The sequence below is a fragment of the Spermophilus citellus genome (assembly GCF_964194105.1).
Source record: "Spermophilus citellus genome assembly, chromosome: 4".
Lineage (NCBI taxonomy): Eukaryota > Metazoa > Chordata > Mammalia > Rodentia > Sciuridae > Spermophilus > Spermophilus citellus.
Window position 1 is genome coordinate 4,634,762 of NC_138185.1, and position 15,358 is coordinate 4,650,119.

At 53.7% G+C, this 15,358-nt stretch overlaps 1 protein-coding gene and 2 long non-coding RNA genes across 3 annotated transcripts; 2 read left to right on the forward strand and 1 right to left on the reverse strand.

Annotated features, from left to right (window-relative positions):
• The first annotated feature begins 1,641 nt into the window (after positions 1-1,641).
• Positions 1,642-5,318, forward strand: LOC308646725. The gene is made up of 2 exons (XR_014021464.1): positions 1,642-2,960; positions 5,150-5,318. It is a non-coding gene; the product is annotated as an uncharacterized lncRNA (long non-coding RNA).
• Positions 5,319-6,615: 1,297 nt separating this feature from the next.
• Positions 6,616-15,331, forward strand: PCIF1 (phosphorylated CTD interacting factor 1; the record flags this gene model as incomplete). Its single annotated transcript, XM_081290065.1, is given in 16 exon segments — positions 6,616-6,633; positions 6,635-6,791; positions 6,880-7,004; positions 8,204-8,341; positions 8,536-8,666; positions 8,773-8,927; positions 9,569-9,716; positions 9,794-9,877; positions 10,102-10,201; positions 11,479-11,641; positions 12,339-12,511; positions 12,642-12,728; positions 12,814-12,998; positions 13,641-13,734; positions 13,824-13,999; positions 14,105-15,331. Coding segments are annotated over 16 exon segments (2,196 nt in total). The 3' UTR covers positions 14,367-15,331.
• On the reverse strand, positions 8,827-14,041 carry LOC308646726. Its single transcript, XR_014021465.1, has 3 exons — positions 13,907-14,041; positions 9,160-9,213; positions 8,827-8,908 (listed from the first exon to the last, which is right to left on the reverse strand). It is a non-coding gene; the product is annotated as an uncharacterized lncRNA (long non-coding RNA).
• Positions 15,332-15,358: the final 27 nt, after the last annotated feature.

Consider the following 15,358-nt stretch of genomic DNA (forward strand, 5'->3'; position numbering starts at 1 on the left):
GGGCCTTGCACGGGCTAGGAGTGCTCTACCACTGAGCACAACCCCAGCCCCCCCATGTGTGCTATTCTTTTTTTTTTTTTTTTTTGGCAGTGCTGGGGATTGAACCCAGGGCCTTGTACTTGCGAACACTCTACCAACTGATACATGTGCTATTCTTAATAAAAGGTTTAAAAAGGAAAGAGGCTCCCTCTTTTGGGGGGTGGGGAATTGAACTCAAGGGCACTCGACCACTGAGCCACATACCCAGCCCTATTTTGTATTTTATTTAGAGACAAGGTTTCTCTGAGTTGCTTAGAGCCTTGCTTTTGCTGAGGCTGACTCTGAACTCGGGATCCTCCTGGCCTCAGCCTCCGGAGCCCCTGGGATTACACGCATGCGCCACCGCTCCTGGCAGAGGCTCCCTCTAAAGTAGTGGAAAGGAAGATGGAGGGAGAAGGCTGATTTTGACTGAAAAATGAATAGAGGGGGGCTGGGGATGTGGCTCAAGCGGTAGCGCGCTCGCCTGGCATGCGTGCGATCAGGGTTTGATCCTCAGCACCACATACCAACAAAGATGTTGTGTCTGATGAAAACTAAAAAATAAATATTAAAAAAATTCTATTGGGCTGGGGATGTGGCTCAAGCGGTAGCGCGCTCGCCTGGCATGCGTGCGGCCCGGGTTCGATCCTCAGCACCACATACCAACAAAGATGTTGAGTCCGCCGAGAACTAAAAAATAAATATTTAAAAAATTCTCTCTTTAAAAAAAAATGAATAGAGGAAAGAGATAGGAAATACATCAGAAGGGGAGGCAGATTAAGGTGAAGAGCAAGGACAGGGTCCTGGTAGAGTGCCTGCCAGCAGGGACAGGGTCCTGGGTTCAAGCCCCAGGACCACAAAAACCCAGAAACATGAAGAGCAGTGCTGAACACTCTGGTTAGAAGTAACCTGGAAGACACTGAAGTGGTAGGTCCATGGCAGCTGGTGAAGTCAGATGAGTCACCTCCCAGGAGTTGGGACTCCATTCCCCACAGAAGAGTCAAACCAGGGAGGGTTAAGGTTCTGATTCTGAGAATACTACCGTCCTGTTACTTCATGGTTGTTCATCCCTGACCTGCCCTAGCCTCAGTTTCTACTCAGAACTCCTGGTAAAACTGGAACAGGTACTCGGGAAGTTTGGTGCCTTGGTTACCAATCAATAATTAATGAGAACAGATAACAATCACTACATGGTTCTTACACTTTAGTGTAAAAATGAACTACTTGAGCTTGTAGATTTGGGCACTCTTTAGAGTGAGTGTAACTCCATGTCCCAGGCAAGGTATGCCATTTGGTCCTCCGATGCAGGGTGTGAGATAGAGCCCAGGTGTCTGGCTTCCTAGTCTTCCATCAAAAGGTGAGAGGACAGGACTGCTTATGAAGCTGGCTTGTTCTTGTTTCTGGAGGGCTCGAATCTACATGGAGCAGGCCTCGCAAACCTGTGGGCCGACTTCAGCTAACATTTTTTTTTTTTTAAAGAGAGAGTGAGAGAGGAGGGAGGGAGGGAGGGAGAGCGAGCGCACACAACATCTTTGTTGGTATGTGGTGCTGAGGCTCGAACCCGGGCCGCACGCATGCCAGGCGAGCGCGCTACCGCTTGAGCCACATCCCCAGCCCTCAGCTCACATTTATTAAGCACTAAGTGTAAGGTGCTGTGCTGAGTACATGAGCTGCATCACCTCAGTTGACCCTCTCCAACCCTTAAGGAGGTGGGTGAGTTTATTATGTTGTATTGAGGAAGCGAAAGTCTAAAGAGGTTAAATTCTTCAGGTCATGCATCTTGAATCTGAACCCAGACTGCTGAGATGCCTGGTTCTTAGTGTTTTTTGACCGCCCTCGCCGTCCTAATCTGCAGGCAGCAGCGTCTCGGCCTCACAGCTGCGCTCCGGTTCCCTCGGCTCTACACAAGCACTAGTCTTCCGGCAGGGGCCAAACCTGCCTCCCAAGCTACGGGGCAGTGGGCTCACTCGGCAGGCCAGACGGAAGGGTGCCTATCCCAGGAAGCTCGCCAGCCCCCACCGAAGGCTGGCAGGGGGCGCCCAACAACTGCCAACCTCTCGCTAGGCTCTGGGGCCTCAGCGAGGCTTGCCATCGGGTTTCTGCGGCGCTGGGGACAGTACCCAGGGCCTCGCTCATGCGTGGCCCACGAGCTCTAATGGCCACCGATACGTTTCGTATCGGTGCATTTCGTATTTAATTCCCTAACTCTGCCAAAGCCGCCTTCATTCCCAGCGCCCCCAAGCACTCCTCCACCGCCCCACGGCTAAGTGTCTTCTACTCCGAGCACTTACAACTCGTGCAGGCGCTAACGGGAGGGTCACTCGCACACAGCCTGGACATGGGGGCAGGGATGGAACACACTCTGGAACCCTACGCGACGCTGGTCCAGAGAGGGCAAGAGGCTGGCTTGAGGCAGCACAGACCCGCGGAGGCTAGGACCCAGGTGCCCATTACGTTAAGCCTACGTCACCAGGACTCCGCCCCCGAGTTGGCGTCTGAGCCCGAGCCCCCAGAAGATTCCAAATCGGCCCCGAGTCCCCTGGCGAGCCCAACTGGGTCCTCTGGACCCTGCAGGTGTACTCTCGGGGGAAACTGAGGCAAGGACGTTGGTGAATTCATTTCTCGCTCTGTTCACAACCCGGGGGGAAGCAGAGCTGTTTTCCTCTCCTCAAAAACGCTTGGGACAGCAGAGAAGGACGGGAGGGAGGGGAGGGGGTCAGAAACAAGCAAGTTCTAGGGAGCCAGACAGCCCCGCCACACTCAAGATGGCGGCACAGTCGTGGCGAGGTCCCTCAGAGGCGGTACCAGCGCATGCGCAGCGCGGAGTCCCGGCCCGGGACACAAGATGGCGGCAGCGGCGCTGGGGAGGGCGAGGCGGAGGCGGCAAAACGGGAGGTCGAGCAGAACGTGTAGCCGCATCTCTTCAAGTCCGCTCCGGGCAGGTAAGAACCCCAGGAAGCCATGGTCTCGCCGCGAGCCGCGCCAGGGTCCAGGAATCCGAAGCCGGGCAGCGGTGGCCTTTCCGGCGCTTTCCGCTCAGGGCTACCGCTGGCCTGGACTCTTTCGCCGCCGCCATCTTAGACCCGCGGGTGGGCAGCCGGGCCAGTGGCCGGAGTGAGGAAGGTGGGCCCGGAGAGCGCGGGCGGAGCGGCCTCCAGGGCCCCTCCGCTGCTGCCGCCGCCACCGCCTTTGTGTCGGGCTCCGACTCTGAGTCGCCTCAGCCCGGGGGCGGGAGCGCGCGGCGGGGCGGGGGGCGGAGCCCGGGAGATGGGCAGGCGCGCGCGCGCCAAACAACCCGCCCCCGCTGGGGTTGGGAGAAGGGCAGGTGCACGCGCGCTGGGCCTCGTCCTGCCCCGCCTTCGCGCGTCCTCGCGCCTGCGTACTTTGCAAGTCCTGTGGCTCCTCCTTTCTGGGCCGGAAAGTTCTGATTGGTACACAGCTGAGATGCTCCCGCCTCGTCTTCCTCCAATCCCGGAATCGGACTCTTCCTTCTAGTGGGTTCCTCGGGTTGCGCAGATACAGTTGTGTGTCCTTAGGCTCCGCTGCGCTTCTTGAACTGCTTACGCGTGAGGGTCGGGAGGCCACCTGCGGAATGAGTACATCACGTTGACAAGGACAGCTTCTCGTGCGGAGAGTGCACGAGGGGTTAGGCGCTGCGCGGAGAGGTTGAGCGGTGCCAGTGTAGAAGCCGGGAAGCGGCAGCAGGGCCTGGAACCGTGTCCGACCCTAAAGCTGGTACTTGTATCAGCAGTAAGGCCACAGACTTGTTGCACCCCAATCTCAGCGACTTTATTCATTCTTAAAATTATTAATTTTTCGAACCCAAGGACTCAAGTATGCCAAGTAAGCGCTCTGCACCAAGCTGCACCCCCCCCCCCGCCCTTTAGAGAATTTAAATTGGTAAAGATTTCCAGTGGTATAAAGTCATCCAGAGTCCCAGTTCTACCGGAATGCGTGTAAAAATTATAAATCCTCTTGAACCTCCTCTCGCCGTTTCTGGCTCTTAAGATGTGGAGTGAGATAGAGGAATCTGAGGTATTTTCTTTTAAAAGCCCCAAATGATTCTGATGCACAGTTTTGAAAATACTGCAGTGTCCTCATTTGGCCTCAAGCTAAACTGTGCCATCTCATCTAAAAAGTGCATCTACCTGGTGCATCTGTATGACAGGACGTTTCTTGGGAAAAATATTTTTCAATAAAGATGAACGAGATGTGTTATATAATGTGTTTATGTTTTAATTTTTTAAAAGACATTCAGAGAAGTGTGTCTTTCATTCAGTGTGGGTGGCTTGGCCTGGTACCCTCAGATCTCTGATATGTATGTGTGTACATTTTTTCCTTTGGGCTAAGGATTCTTTATTTGGTGGGTCCCAGTATGCAAAATGAAATCGTGGGCCCTTTGTTTAAAAACTATTAAAAGCTGGACCAATGGTGTGGCCTGTATTCTCAACCACAGGGGAGGCTGAGGCAGGAGGATGGCTTGAGGCAAGGAATTCAAGACCAGCATGGGCAACAGAGCAATATGCTGTGTTCAAAACAAACAAAAACGTGTATATATGCATATAGATACATGATATTTTTTATCTTCCTCTTCATGCCCTCACCCCCTTGGGCAGTACTGGGGATTGGGACAGTTTACCGCGGAAGTAGGGCCACAACCCTTTTTATTTTGAGACAGGGTCTGGCTAAGTTGCCCAGGCTACCTGGAATTTGTGGTCCTCCTGCCTTAGCCTCCGGAGTTGCTAGGATGACAGGTGTGCACTACCACATCTGGTTATATAGATTTGAAAAATTCTGGGCTGGTAGAGCCCTTGCCCAACCAAGCTTTGCGTCCTCTCGAACATGGTCCTGGTGCAACCATGCAGGCCAAAAACTTACTCAGTAAACCTATTGGTTGGAAGACTGGAGAAATACCATTTTCATTTCCTGAGTTTCCAGATTCCCTGAGGCCAGCCTGGGCAACTTAGAGACCCCATCTCAAAAAATGTGTATGTGTTAAAAATTCCAGGCTGGGTTTGTCTACTGCCTGCCCTGTCTTAGTCTCCCAACTTGCTCTTTGTCCTTGTCCCTATTGTCCTCTCCCTGCAACATTTTACAGGTCAGTGACTGTCTTTTTTTGTTTGCTCTCCAGTTGCTGATACAAGGAGTTCCTTGAGCCCCTGTCCACTCCACTGCTGACCAGTTCATCCACCTGTGCTGAGCCTTCCTCTGCTGCAGGCCTTCCCCAATCTCTGTGGGACCTTGTGACGTGGGGGTCAGTCCAGCTGCAGAAGAAAACCCTCTCATGCTAGCATTGCAGACCCCAGAGGGTGAGAGAAAGGGGACCTCATTCAGCCTTGGAACCTATGGGCTCAGCCCCCAAGGAACAGTTCCAAACCCTTTTGTTGTCAAGGCACTCTTTCGTTGTATATATATCCTGTGCCCCTGCATTTTATCTGCCAAACTGTACTGATGAAGTAATCATTGACTTTTCCCTTTCCAAATTAACAAGATGACTATGACTAAGTGTACAATAAAATCAGTGTCCCAGTGATTGCTATGATGTCGTCAACAGCCAACCAGAGCTCCTGATCAGCATGAGCTAATCAGTGTGGCCACAATGAGTTGGTAAAATTTCAACATGCAAAGATAATGAATGTTTAAATCTGCTTTTGTGGTCTTATTGTGGGCAAAGGTTTGATTTCTTGTGGGTATTGTGACATATTGAAAACAACTCCAGCATCAACAATTTGATCTTGGTTGGCCCCCTAGGGATATAACAATCCCTGGCCAGAAACCACTTTGGTCATCAAAGCTTGTGCTGGGTGTACTTTGGGTGGGGCTGGTAGGGAATACAAATTGAAGGAACTGGCCTCCTTGCTAGTACTTAATGCTAGTTTTCACTTGGGGATTCTGAAGACTTGAATTAGGTAGTCTTTTTTGGTTGCACTGGTTCTGTTAGCAACAGATTGCTTCCTGCCCTGTAGTGTAAAACGAGGTGACCAATTAGATCCCACGCTCCTTCCCCAGCTGTGCTTTGGTTTACTTATATATCTTCTGCTGGATGTGAGTGGTAAAAATCCTCTCAAGAGTAGGGGCTCCCATTCTTTCTTGTAGAAATAGCTTCTCAAGGGCAGACACTGTTCTGTCTTGTTTGCCAGTCTTGATTTGTAAATGTTTACAGAATTAATAGAGCTCCTTTTGGGTCCAGGTACTATGTTGAGCTCTGGAGAGAGATACATTGGCATGAATTCCTGTTCCTGGAAGGTTAAAAATCTATAATGAGGAGATAAATCCAGTTTACACCAAACCATCTGAGTACTCAGCACCGGTGTTCATGGCGCTGGGGAGGGCCCTGACCATCTAGTCTGCGAGGGGCAGTCGAGGAAGGTTTGTTGGAGGATGTGAGCCTAGGGGCAAGCCAGGCAGAGAATGAGGGGAAGGTTGTTCTTGGCAGGGGAGCAGCAGAAGGGCACCTAATTATGGTTGAGGGAACTGCAGCCTAGGTCCCAAGGCTCCTTCTGAAGTACCATACTGACCTTCCAGGGCAGGACTGGGTTAGATTTTAGCGCATCTGCAGGTGGTCACCAGGGCCCTTGGTTGTAATTGGAGGGCGAGATGGAGCTGACTCTTTGGTCCTCTGTGTGGCAGGTCCCGTGTGGGTGCTGAGATGGCCAATGAGAATCACGGCAGCCCCCGGGAAGAAGCATCTCTGCTGAGTCACTCCCCAGGCACCTCCACCCAGAGCCAGCCCTGCTCTCCAAAGCCAGTCCGACTGGTACAGGACCTCCCAGGTACTGCCAGGGGCAGTGGTGGGCAGTGGGGTAGAAAGGGTCCTCCGAGGGCAGCCATGACCTTGGTGGGTTCTGCGCTTGTTTGCAGAGGAGTTGGTGCATGCGGGCTGGGAGAAGTGCTGGAGCCGGAGGGAGAACCGTCCCTACTACTTCAACCGATTCACCAACCAGTCCCTGTGGGAGATGCCCGTGCTGGGCCAGCATGATGTGATTGTGAGTGCCAGCCTAGCCCAGGGGTCTCAACAGCCTCTGGCACATGGGTCGTCTTCCCCAAGCGTACTCTGAACATCTCTTAGCGCCCAGCCCTGTGCTGACACCAGCAGACACAGTGTTAAGACAGATACAGTCCCTGCCCTCCTGGAGCCTACATTCAAATAGGGCAGACAGACAAACAGATGATCATCATAGAGTAGCACAGTGAAGTTCGGCTACCTGTTGGGCACTGTGCCAGGGAGACAGGTGTGAGAAAGATAGACATGCCGTCTCCCCACAGTTCACTAGAGTGGGGCCATAGGATTACAGGTGCAGATGTGTGTGAAGTATGGTGTGAAGAATTCAGCAGAGGGGTTAGGGGTGTTTGCCTAGCATGTGCAAGGCCCTGGGTGTGGTCCCCAGCACCACCCAAAGGAAAAAAACCCTACGGCAGGGATCCTGACTTGGTCTGGGGAAGGGGAAGGTACAGGAAGCACTGCTCTGAGAATCAGCATTTAAGGTGAAGTTAACTAAGTGAGAGTGGTAAAAGGAGAGAAGAGTGTTCTAAGAACTTGAATGTCAGAGTGCTGAGGAAGGGCAGGGAGAGGCTGTCTGGGGGGAATATGGGCTTAAGGTTCCTCAGCTGGGGCAGCTTTTATTAGATACAAGCAAGCCACCTGGCATCTCCATTTTATAGATGAAGACGCTGAGGTTCAGAGGGACCAAATGGCCTGATGCCTCACAGCTAGCAGTAGGCAGAGCAGGAACTACACTTTGCTGTGATTTCAGGACCACATGCTCACATACCACACATACTTTTGGTGTCATCAAAGGAGGTCCACTCACAGGGTCTTGATCTTTTGGATATGAACATTTCTGAGTCTCTTTTATTCCTTTCATTCTTAAGAAAAATAAAATAATGTACCAAGCACCGATCTCATGCTGTATGTTGGACTCGCTGATTCACGTAGTAATCTCCAGTGTGAGGTGGGGCTCTGTGTGGCCATTTGGAAGGTGAGGAAATTAGGAAGGGAAGTAGCTCACCCAAGGCCACACAGTTCCAGGTAGCGGGCCAGAGCAGAGCCCGGTGTTCTCCGCCAGCATCCCAGCCTCTGTGTTCTCGGCTGAGTAGAGCAGGGCGGGAGGGCATGAGAGTCCGAAGTACTAGGGCTCCGAAGCACCTGGCCCTGGTTGCAACTCTGCTGGTCTCCCTCCACCAGTCGGACCCTTTGGGGCTGAATGCGACCCCACTGCCCCAAGATTCAAGCTTGGTGGAAACCCCCCCGCCTGAGAACAAGCCCAGAAAGCGGCAGCTCTCGGAAGAGCAGCCAAGCGGCAATGGTGTGAAGAAGCCCAAGGTGAGTGTCCGGGGCTCTCAGGACCTGGCTGGTAAGTGACCAACTCAGGCAGGCAGCCAACAGGCTCCCTGCAAGAGTTGGGCTTAGGCAGGCTGGTCAGGAGGGGGGCCCAGGACACAGCTCACCAGATACGCAGTGTTGGAGCTGGTTGCTAAGTCTTCTGATCCAGTCCCTTTGTCTCTCTTTTGCTCTAGATTGAAATTCCTGTGACACCCACAGGCCAGTCAGTGCCCAGCTCCCCCAGTGTCCCAGGAACTCCAACGCTGAAGATTTGGGGTGCATCCCCTGAAGATAAACAGCAAGCAGCTCTCCTTCGACCCACTGAGTGAGTCCCTGCTAATTGGCTTGGGGGTGCCCATTGCTAATGGTCAGCTTGGGGGATATGGTGGCAGCAGGCAGAGCATCTTCATTGCTTCTGTGTGTGCCCCAAGGGTATACTGGGACCTGGACATCCAGACCAACGCTGTCATCAAGCACCGAGGGCCTTCTGAGGTGCTGCCACCGCACCCTGAAGTGGAGCAGTTCCGCTCCCAGCTCATCCTGAAGCTGCGGCAGCACTATCGGGAGCTGTGCCAGCAGCGAGAGGGTAATCCTTGGGCCCCAGCACCCTGGTTTCCAGCCACTCTTAGCAAGAGCCAGGGCTTTGCCATCTGGTCTTAGGGATGGTGCGGGGAGCTTGGTCAGAGCGTGCTCTGTGGAGCGGACAGACCTGTTGGGCTCCTGGTTCCATTACCCACTACTTCTGATTCTAAGCTCAGCTCTCAACACACAACATGTGGTTCCCTTACTTGTAAGGAGGGAGTAGAAGCAGTGCTTACCTACAGGGTGGCTGGAGCTTACTATTTGCCAGGCACTGTCAACTCTTCACATACCTGAAAAAGAACATAAAAAGAATACCTGTATCTCACAAGTGTCAAAACCAGTGAGTGAAATGACCAAGTGTCCTATTAGTGAACTGCAGTTTTTAACTTTTACATAAATAAACCTGCTTGACATTGCTGAAATGTAGGTCCTTCTCTTCCCTTTAACCCTATGTGACACTTACTGACATAACCATAAACTAGCGATTCTCAGAATATATTTTGGAAAATGAAATCTAGAAAATAAACTTCTGAAGTAACAGGGCCCAGGTCTTGTTTACTGACCAGTGTGGTGCCTCTTGTGTGCCCACCCCAAAGTGGAACCTGTTGACTAAATCCAGAGCCTCAGCAGCTCTCTGTCCCTCAGGTATTGAGCCTCCACGGGAGTCTTTCAACCGCTGGATGCTGGAGCGCAAGGTGGTGGACAAAGGATCTGACCCCCTGTTGCCGAGCAACTGTGAACCAGTTGTGTCACCTTCCATGTTTCGTGAAATCATGAATGACATTCCCATCAGGTACATCTCTGCAGCTGCACCGCTCAGTGCTGCCCAGTCATGTAGAAGGGCTCTAATTCTGCCCCCCTCTAACCCAGGTTATCCCGAATCAAGTTCCGGGAGGAAGCCAAGCGCCTGCTCTTTAAATACGCAGAGGCTGCCAGGCGGCTCATTGAGTCCAGGTGAGGCCGTCACTGCACCACACAGGATGGGTCTGTGGGCAGAGTGGAAGTCTCAGGCCAGTTGGCCTGTGCTCACACAGGCAGACAAGGGCTGGGATGTGAGCCTGGGGGCTGATGCCCTGGACACCAGTGACGTGGAATTGGGAGGGGAGGGTGGCGCAGACACCTGAATGGCTGGGCCCTACACCCAGCTGAGCCTGCCTTCTCTCGTCCTTGACTGGCAGGAGCGCATCCCCCGACAGCAGGAAGGTGGTCAAGTGGAACGTGGAAGATACTTTTAGCTGGCTTCGGAAAGACCACTCAGCCTCCAAGGAGGACTACATGGTGAGTGGACCCCAGGGTGAGGCCACTGGGAAGGCTCTCTGGCCACTTCCCTCCAGGAAACTCACTCTGCCTACCCAGGCTGGCAGGGCTCCCGTGGCAGCCTGTCCCGTGCAGTACCGCAGACCTTGACATAACCAGTCCCCAGACTCACGACTGTGGAGGCATCTGTCTAGGCTCCTGGCTTTCTCCCCAAAGGACATCCCTTCCCTTCTTTTTTTTTTTTTGGTACTGGGGAGTGAACCCAGGGGCCTTAACCACTTAGCCATGTCCCCTGCCCTTTTTATTTTTTATTTTGAGACAGGGTCTCACTAAGTTGCTTAGGGCCTCGCTCAATTGCTGAGGCTGGATCTGAATTTGCAGTCCTCTGCCTCAGGCTCCCGAGCTGCTGGGATTACAGGCATGCGCCACCAAGCCCAGCTCCCTTAACATTCTTAACAGAACCTTAGGCTTGGCCACACACATATGGCTGCCTTTCCAACTTAATGAATGTTCAACAGCTCCCAAGTGGATTTTTGGAAACAGATTGACAAACTGCTTTTCCTTGTGTGTGTTTATATTACAGTTAAAAGCTACCATCAGATTCAACTCCCTGCTCTTAATGTGTCCAGAACCATTCTGTTTTCTGGCCAAAACCTTTCACTTCTTAAGCCTCTCCACCAGCACTAGCAATGGGCTTTCTTTTCAGGACCATTTTTCACAAGAGACAAGGTTTCGCACTTCACGATAGTAACTGTGTACTTGACACGTAGAGAGTGACAAAGGTAGGTGTACTCACTAGCTGGAGTGACTCATTTTCACTCTGCAGTTTCACAGGCGTGATTCAGCAAAATTACAAATGCTTGCAGTCATCCTTGCAAGTAGCTCAAAGCTCAACTTCTAAATCCACACCAACCAGGCTCCTTGTTTTATAATCACTGTGCCCTGATAGATGGAGCACAGATGCTGTGAGCTGGGACCACTGCCTGGCTGGTCTGTTCCCCTTGTAGTCATCATGGGAACCCAACAGAAACTGCTGGCATTTGTTGGACACTTGTTGTATCCCAGGGGCCTGGTTACATTTAATGTTCAAACTGCCCTGTTAGGTATTTTGTGTTCCTTTGACCATTGAGGAGTAATATTCAGAGAACCTGAGGGATTTGTCTAAGGGACACAGCTAGTAAGTAGTGAAGCCAGTTTCAAAGCAAGGACTGCTGGAATTCAAGAGCCCTGCAGTTACTTGCCAGCCCCACTGAGGCCCTTTGGCCCCCACAAGTGTCTTGATCAGGAGTTTTCTCCAGGATCGCCTGGAACACCTGCGGAGGCAGTGTGGTCCCCATGTCTCAGCAGCAGCCAAGGATTCCGTGGAAGGCATCTGCAGTAAGATCTATCACATCTCCCTGGAGTATGTCAAGCGGATCCGAGAGAAGCATCTTGCCATCCTCAAGGAAAATAACATCTCAGGTAGGAGCAAAGTAGTGGTGAGCCTCTGTGATACCACCAACTCTGTCCCACACCCTGACTGAAGGAACAAATAAGGCTGAGCCTCAAGGCCAAGGACAGGCTTAGGGGAGTCCATTTCTCCCCGCAGTGTTTGGGGAGGGCCTACTGTGCCCTTTGGCTAGGAGCTCTCAGCACTCCTTGGGGGAAATGCAGAGATACGATGAGAAAGGCCAGTAAGCAGTGAGGTGGACTGGATTTCTATCCACTCTCTGCAGGCCTCACTTTTCCCAGACTGAGGCATATTACCTGACCATAGGATCTTGAGTACTCACATGCAGCCCAAATAAACCACCTGGACCCCAGGGGTCCACAAATAAGGTAGTATAACTATTATGTTGAAGGCAGAGTGATTCTCAAACCCGTGCCCAGCAGCAAGACCTTTGGCCCAAGCCTACTTGCACACTAGGCCCCAAGGCATGCCGAGTGGGGTCTGCATCAGTAGCTATATCCACAGCACATGGACACAGGCCACCGGTTTATTCCTCTGCCAACTGGTAGCTTTTAAAAATGCTCTTTTGTTCCCTGTTACTGAAACTGAGCCACAATTAATTGATCCATGGACTGAAACTTCTCTCCCTCGGTGTAAAGCACTTGGCCACATAGTAGATGCAGAGGCCATGGGGGAAGGACAGCCCCTCACTGCTCTCCCTGCCCACAGAGGAGGCGGAGGCCTCCGAGGTGGAGCCCCGCCTAGTGTACTGCTACCCAGTGAGGCTGGCTGTGTCCGCACCCCCCATGCCCAGTGTGGAGATGCACATGGAGAACAATGTGGTCTGCATCCGGTACAAGGGAGAGATGGTCAAGGTCAGCCGCAACTACTTCAGCAAGCTGGTAAGAGCCGAGGGGAGAAGGGCCCTAGCTGATGGCATGAGTTGGGGCCTGGGATCTTAACCAAGTCCTCAGGAGGCGGCTAGTGATCAGGGTGTGGGCCACTGCTGAAGTCAATGCCTTGGTCTTGCAGTGGCTCCTTTACCGCTATAGCTGCATTGACGACTCCGCCTTCGAGAGGTTCCTGCCCAGGGTCTGGTGTCTTCTCCGACGGTACCAGGTACAGGCTTGGGGTCCCAGCGGGAAGGCTCCTCTTGGGGGGGGGAGGGAGGCTGAGCCCAACACTCACTGAGGCTACTCTACAGATGATGTTCGGTGTGGGCCTCTATGAGGGGACTGGCCTGCAGGGATCACTGCCCGTACACGTCTTTGAGGCTCTTCACCGACTGTTCGGCGTCAGCTTTGAGTGCTTTGCCTCACCCCTCAACTGCTACTTCCGCCAGTACTGTTCCGCCTTTCCTGACACAGATGGCTACTTTGGCTCCCGCGGGTGAGAGCCAGGGGTGGTTGGGCCCCTTCTGCCCATGCCTAGGAAGCAGGCCTCCAGAGCATGGGGCCTGCCTTGCCCACTGCTTCCTAATGTCTTAGGGCTTTGGAGTCAGGCAGCCTTGGAGGCAGTCCTTGCCTTCATCCCTTACCAGCTGTGAGACCCTGGACAGGAGGCTTAACTCTGACAGCCTCAGCTTTTCGGGCTCTGTGGGCAGGCATGTGAATGCCCTGATCTGGTCTGGGGGCTTCTGGGTGAATTAGCTACATGGAGGGCAGCTCTGAGCAGTGTCCACCTCAGAGCCCTCACAGGTAAATTCATGGGGTGGGATGAGCACTGATGGAAGAACACAGCTGTGTTCAGGGGGAAGAAGTGGCCACAAGAGCAAGAGGCCACAGCTCAGTAGCCAGGGAGCCTTGGGTATGCCCTGTGCTGTGGCAACTGCAACTCAGCACAGCTGCTTCTCTAGTGTGGAGCACATGGCACCACAACATGCCTGAGCCTCTGTCCTCTCACCCATTCAGTGTACAGGGTCATGCCTTGCCCCAAGATACACGGAGGGCAAGTGTTAGCCTCTGGCCTGCCTATGGGGTATGGGGGTGACAGGTAGGTCCCATGGGACTGAATGTTCACCTCTGGCCCTAGGCCTTGCTTGGACTTTGCCCCGCTGAGCGGTTCTTTTGAGGCCAACCCTCCATTCTGCGAGGAGCTCATGGATGCCATGGTCTCTCACTTCGAGGTGGGTGTATCACCCTGCTGGGGGAGAGGCAAAATTGCCAGCCACCTGGAGGGCAGCCTCTGATGTCCACCCTGTTCTTCCTCCCACAGAAACTGCTGGAGAGCTCACCAGAGCCCCTGTCCTTCATTGTGTTTATCCCTGAGTGGCGGGAACCCCCCACACCAGCGCTCACCCGCATGGAGCAGAGCCACTTCAAACGCCACCAGCTGGTCCTGCCCGCCTTTGAGCATGAGTACCGCAGTGGCTCCCAGCACATCTGCAAGAAGTGGGTGCCCCGGGGGAAAGCAGGGCCAGGAGGGATGGCTGGCCAGGCCAGGCTCATCTGGCCTAGGCAAGCCCCACCCTGAGCAGCTGCCCGCCTTGTCCACAGGGAGGAGATGCACTACAAGGCCCTGCACAACACGGCTGTGCTGTTCCTGCAGAACGACCCTGGCTTTGCCAAGTGGGGGCCGACGCCTGAGCGGCTGCAGGAGCTAAACGCAGCCTATCGGCAGTCAGGCCGCAACCATGGCTGCAGTTCCTCCTCCTCCTCCTCCTCCTCCTCCTCCTCCTCCTCCTCCTCCTCCTCCGAGGCCAAGGACCGGGACTCAGGCCGGGAGCAAGGCCCTAGCCGCGAGCCTCACCCCACTTAACACGCCCTGCAGGGAGGAGGAGCCCCAGGGGTGCTGGTGTGGACTGCTGGGACACGGGCCTCTGCAGGCTGAGCAGATTCCAGGGCCCGCCCCTGGGGTGGCAGCAGGACTTGGGCTGCCAATGACATAGGAATCTTGTGGCTCTGCCAGGGCTCCCCCTCCCTGCCCATCCCCACTGCCTGCCTCAGACTCACTCCAAGTCCCTTGTAAATAGGCCCAAAGCCCCCCTCACGCTGCCCACGTTGGCGCCTTGTTTCATTTGTAAAAGGAAATACAGACCCCCGCCCCCAAACTTGTGAGGGTCTTGAGGACAGAGAAGACTGAGAACCTGGAGATACTTCTGGGACCAATTCCCTTTCACACTCAGGCTCACCTTCTCATGACCCCTGGGCCTTCACACCCCATCAAGGGATACAACTGGTCCCTTGCATAACAGGTTGGAAGAACCCAGAGCCTGCACTGTTTAGCTCCAAACTCCATAGTTGGGCCTGCCCAGACACTTCTTGGGAGATGACCAACAGCTATGCCTTGTACCCAGGCCAAAAGCCACTTGCTGGCCCTGGTGCCACCCTGTGAGTGGGCAGCTACATGTTTTATTATAGTCAAAGCTTAGAAGCTAGTCAGCCTGAGAGCTGCCTCAGACCTCAGGGTGTGGTGCCTACTCTCTAAGGACCTCTGAGCAGAGACCCCAGGGCAGAAAGCAGGCTGGAGGTGCTTGGCAAGGCTCCCTCCAGCTGGGCCTCTCCTGAGATGAGGCATCTGCAGCGAGGGTCTGCCCTGCGGTGGGACCACCGTACTTACAGAGGCAGGGCCAGCTGTGCTTCAGGGCCAGGTAGCCTCCACCTCACTCTCCCACCTGTGGTGGGCTCTTCCTGGCGCCTGCCTTCTGCTTCCTCGTCCTTGTCTGGTTCAGACTGTTAGCAGCAAGTGGACAAAATAAGATGGCCAGGGCTGGACTCTGGTCCCTTTATTGAGACTGAGGGACCAGTGGG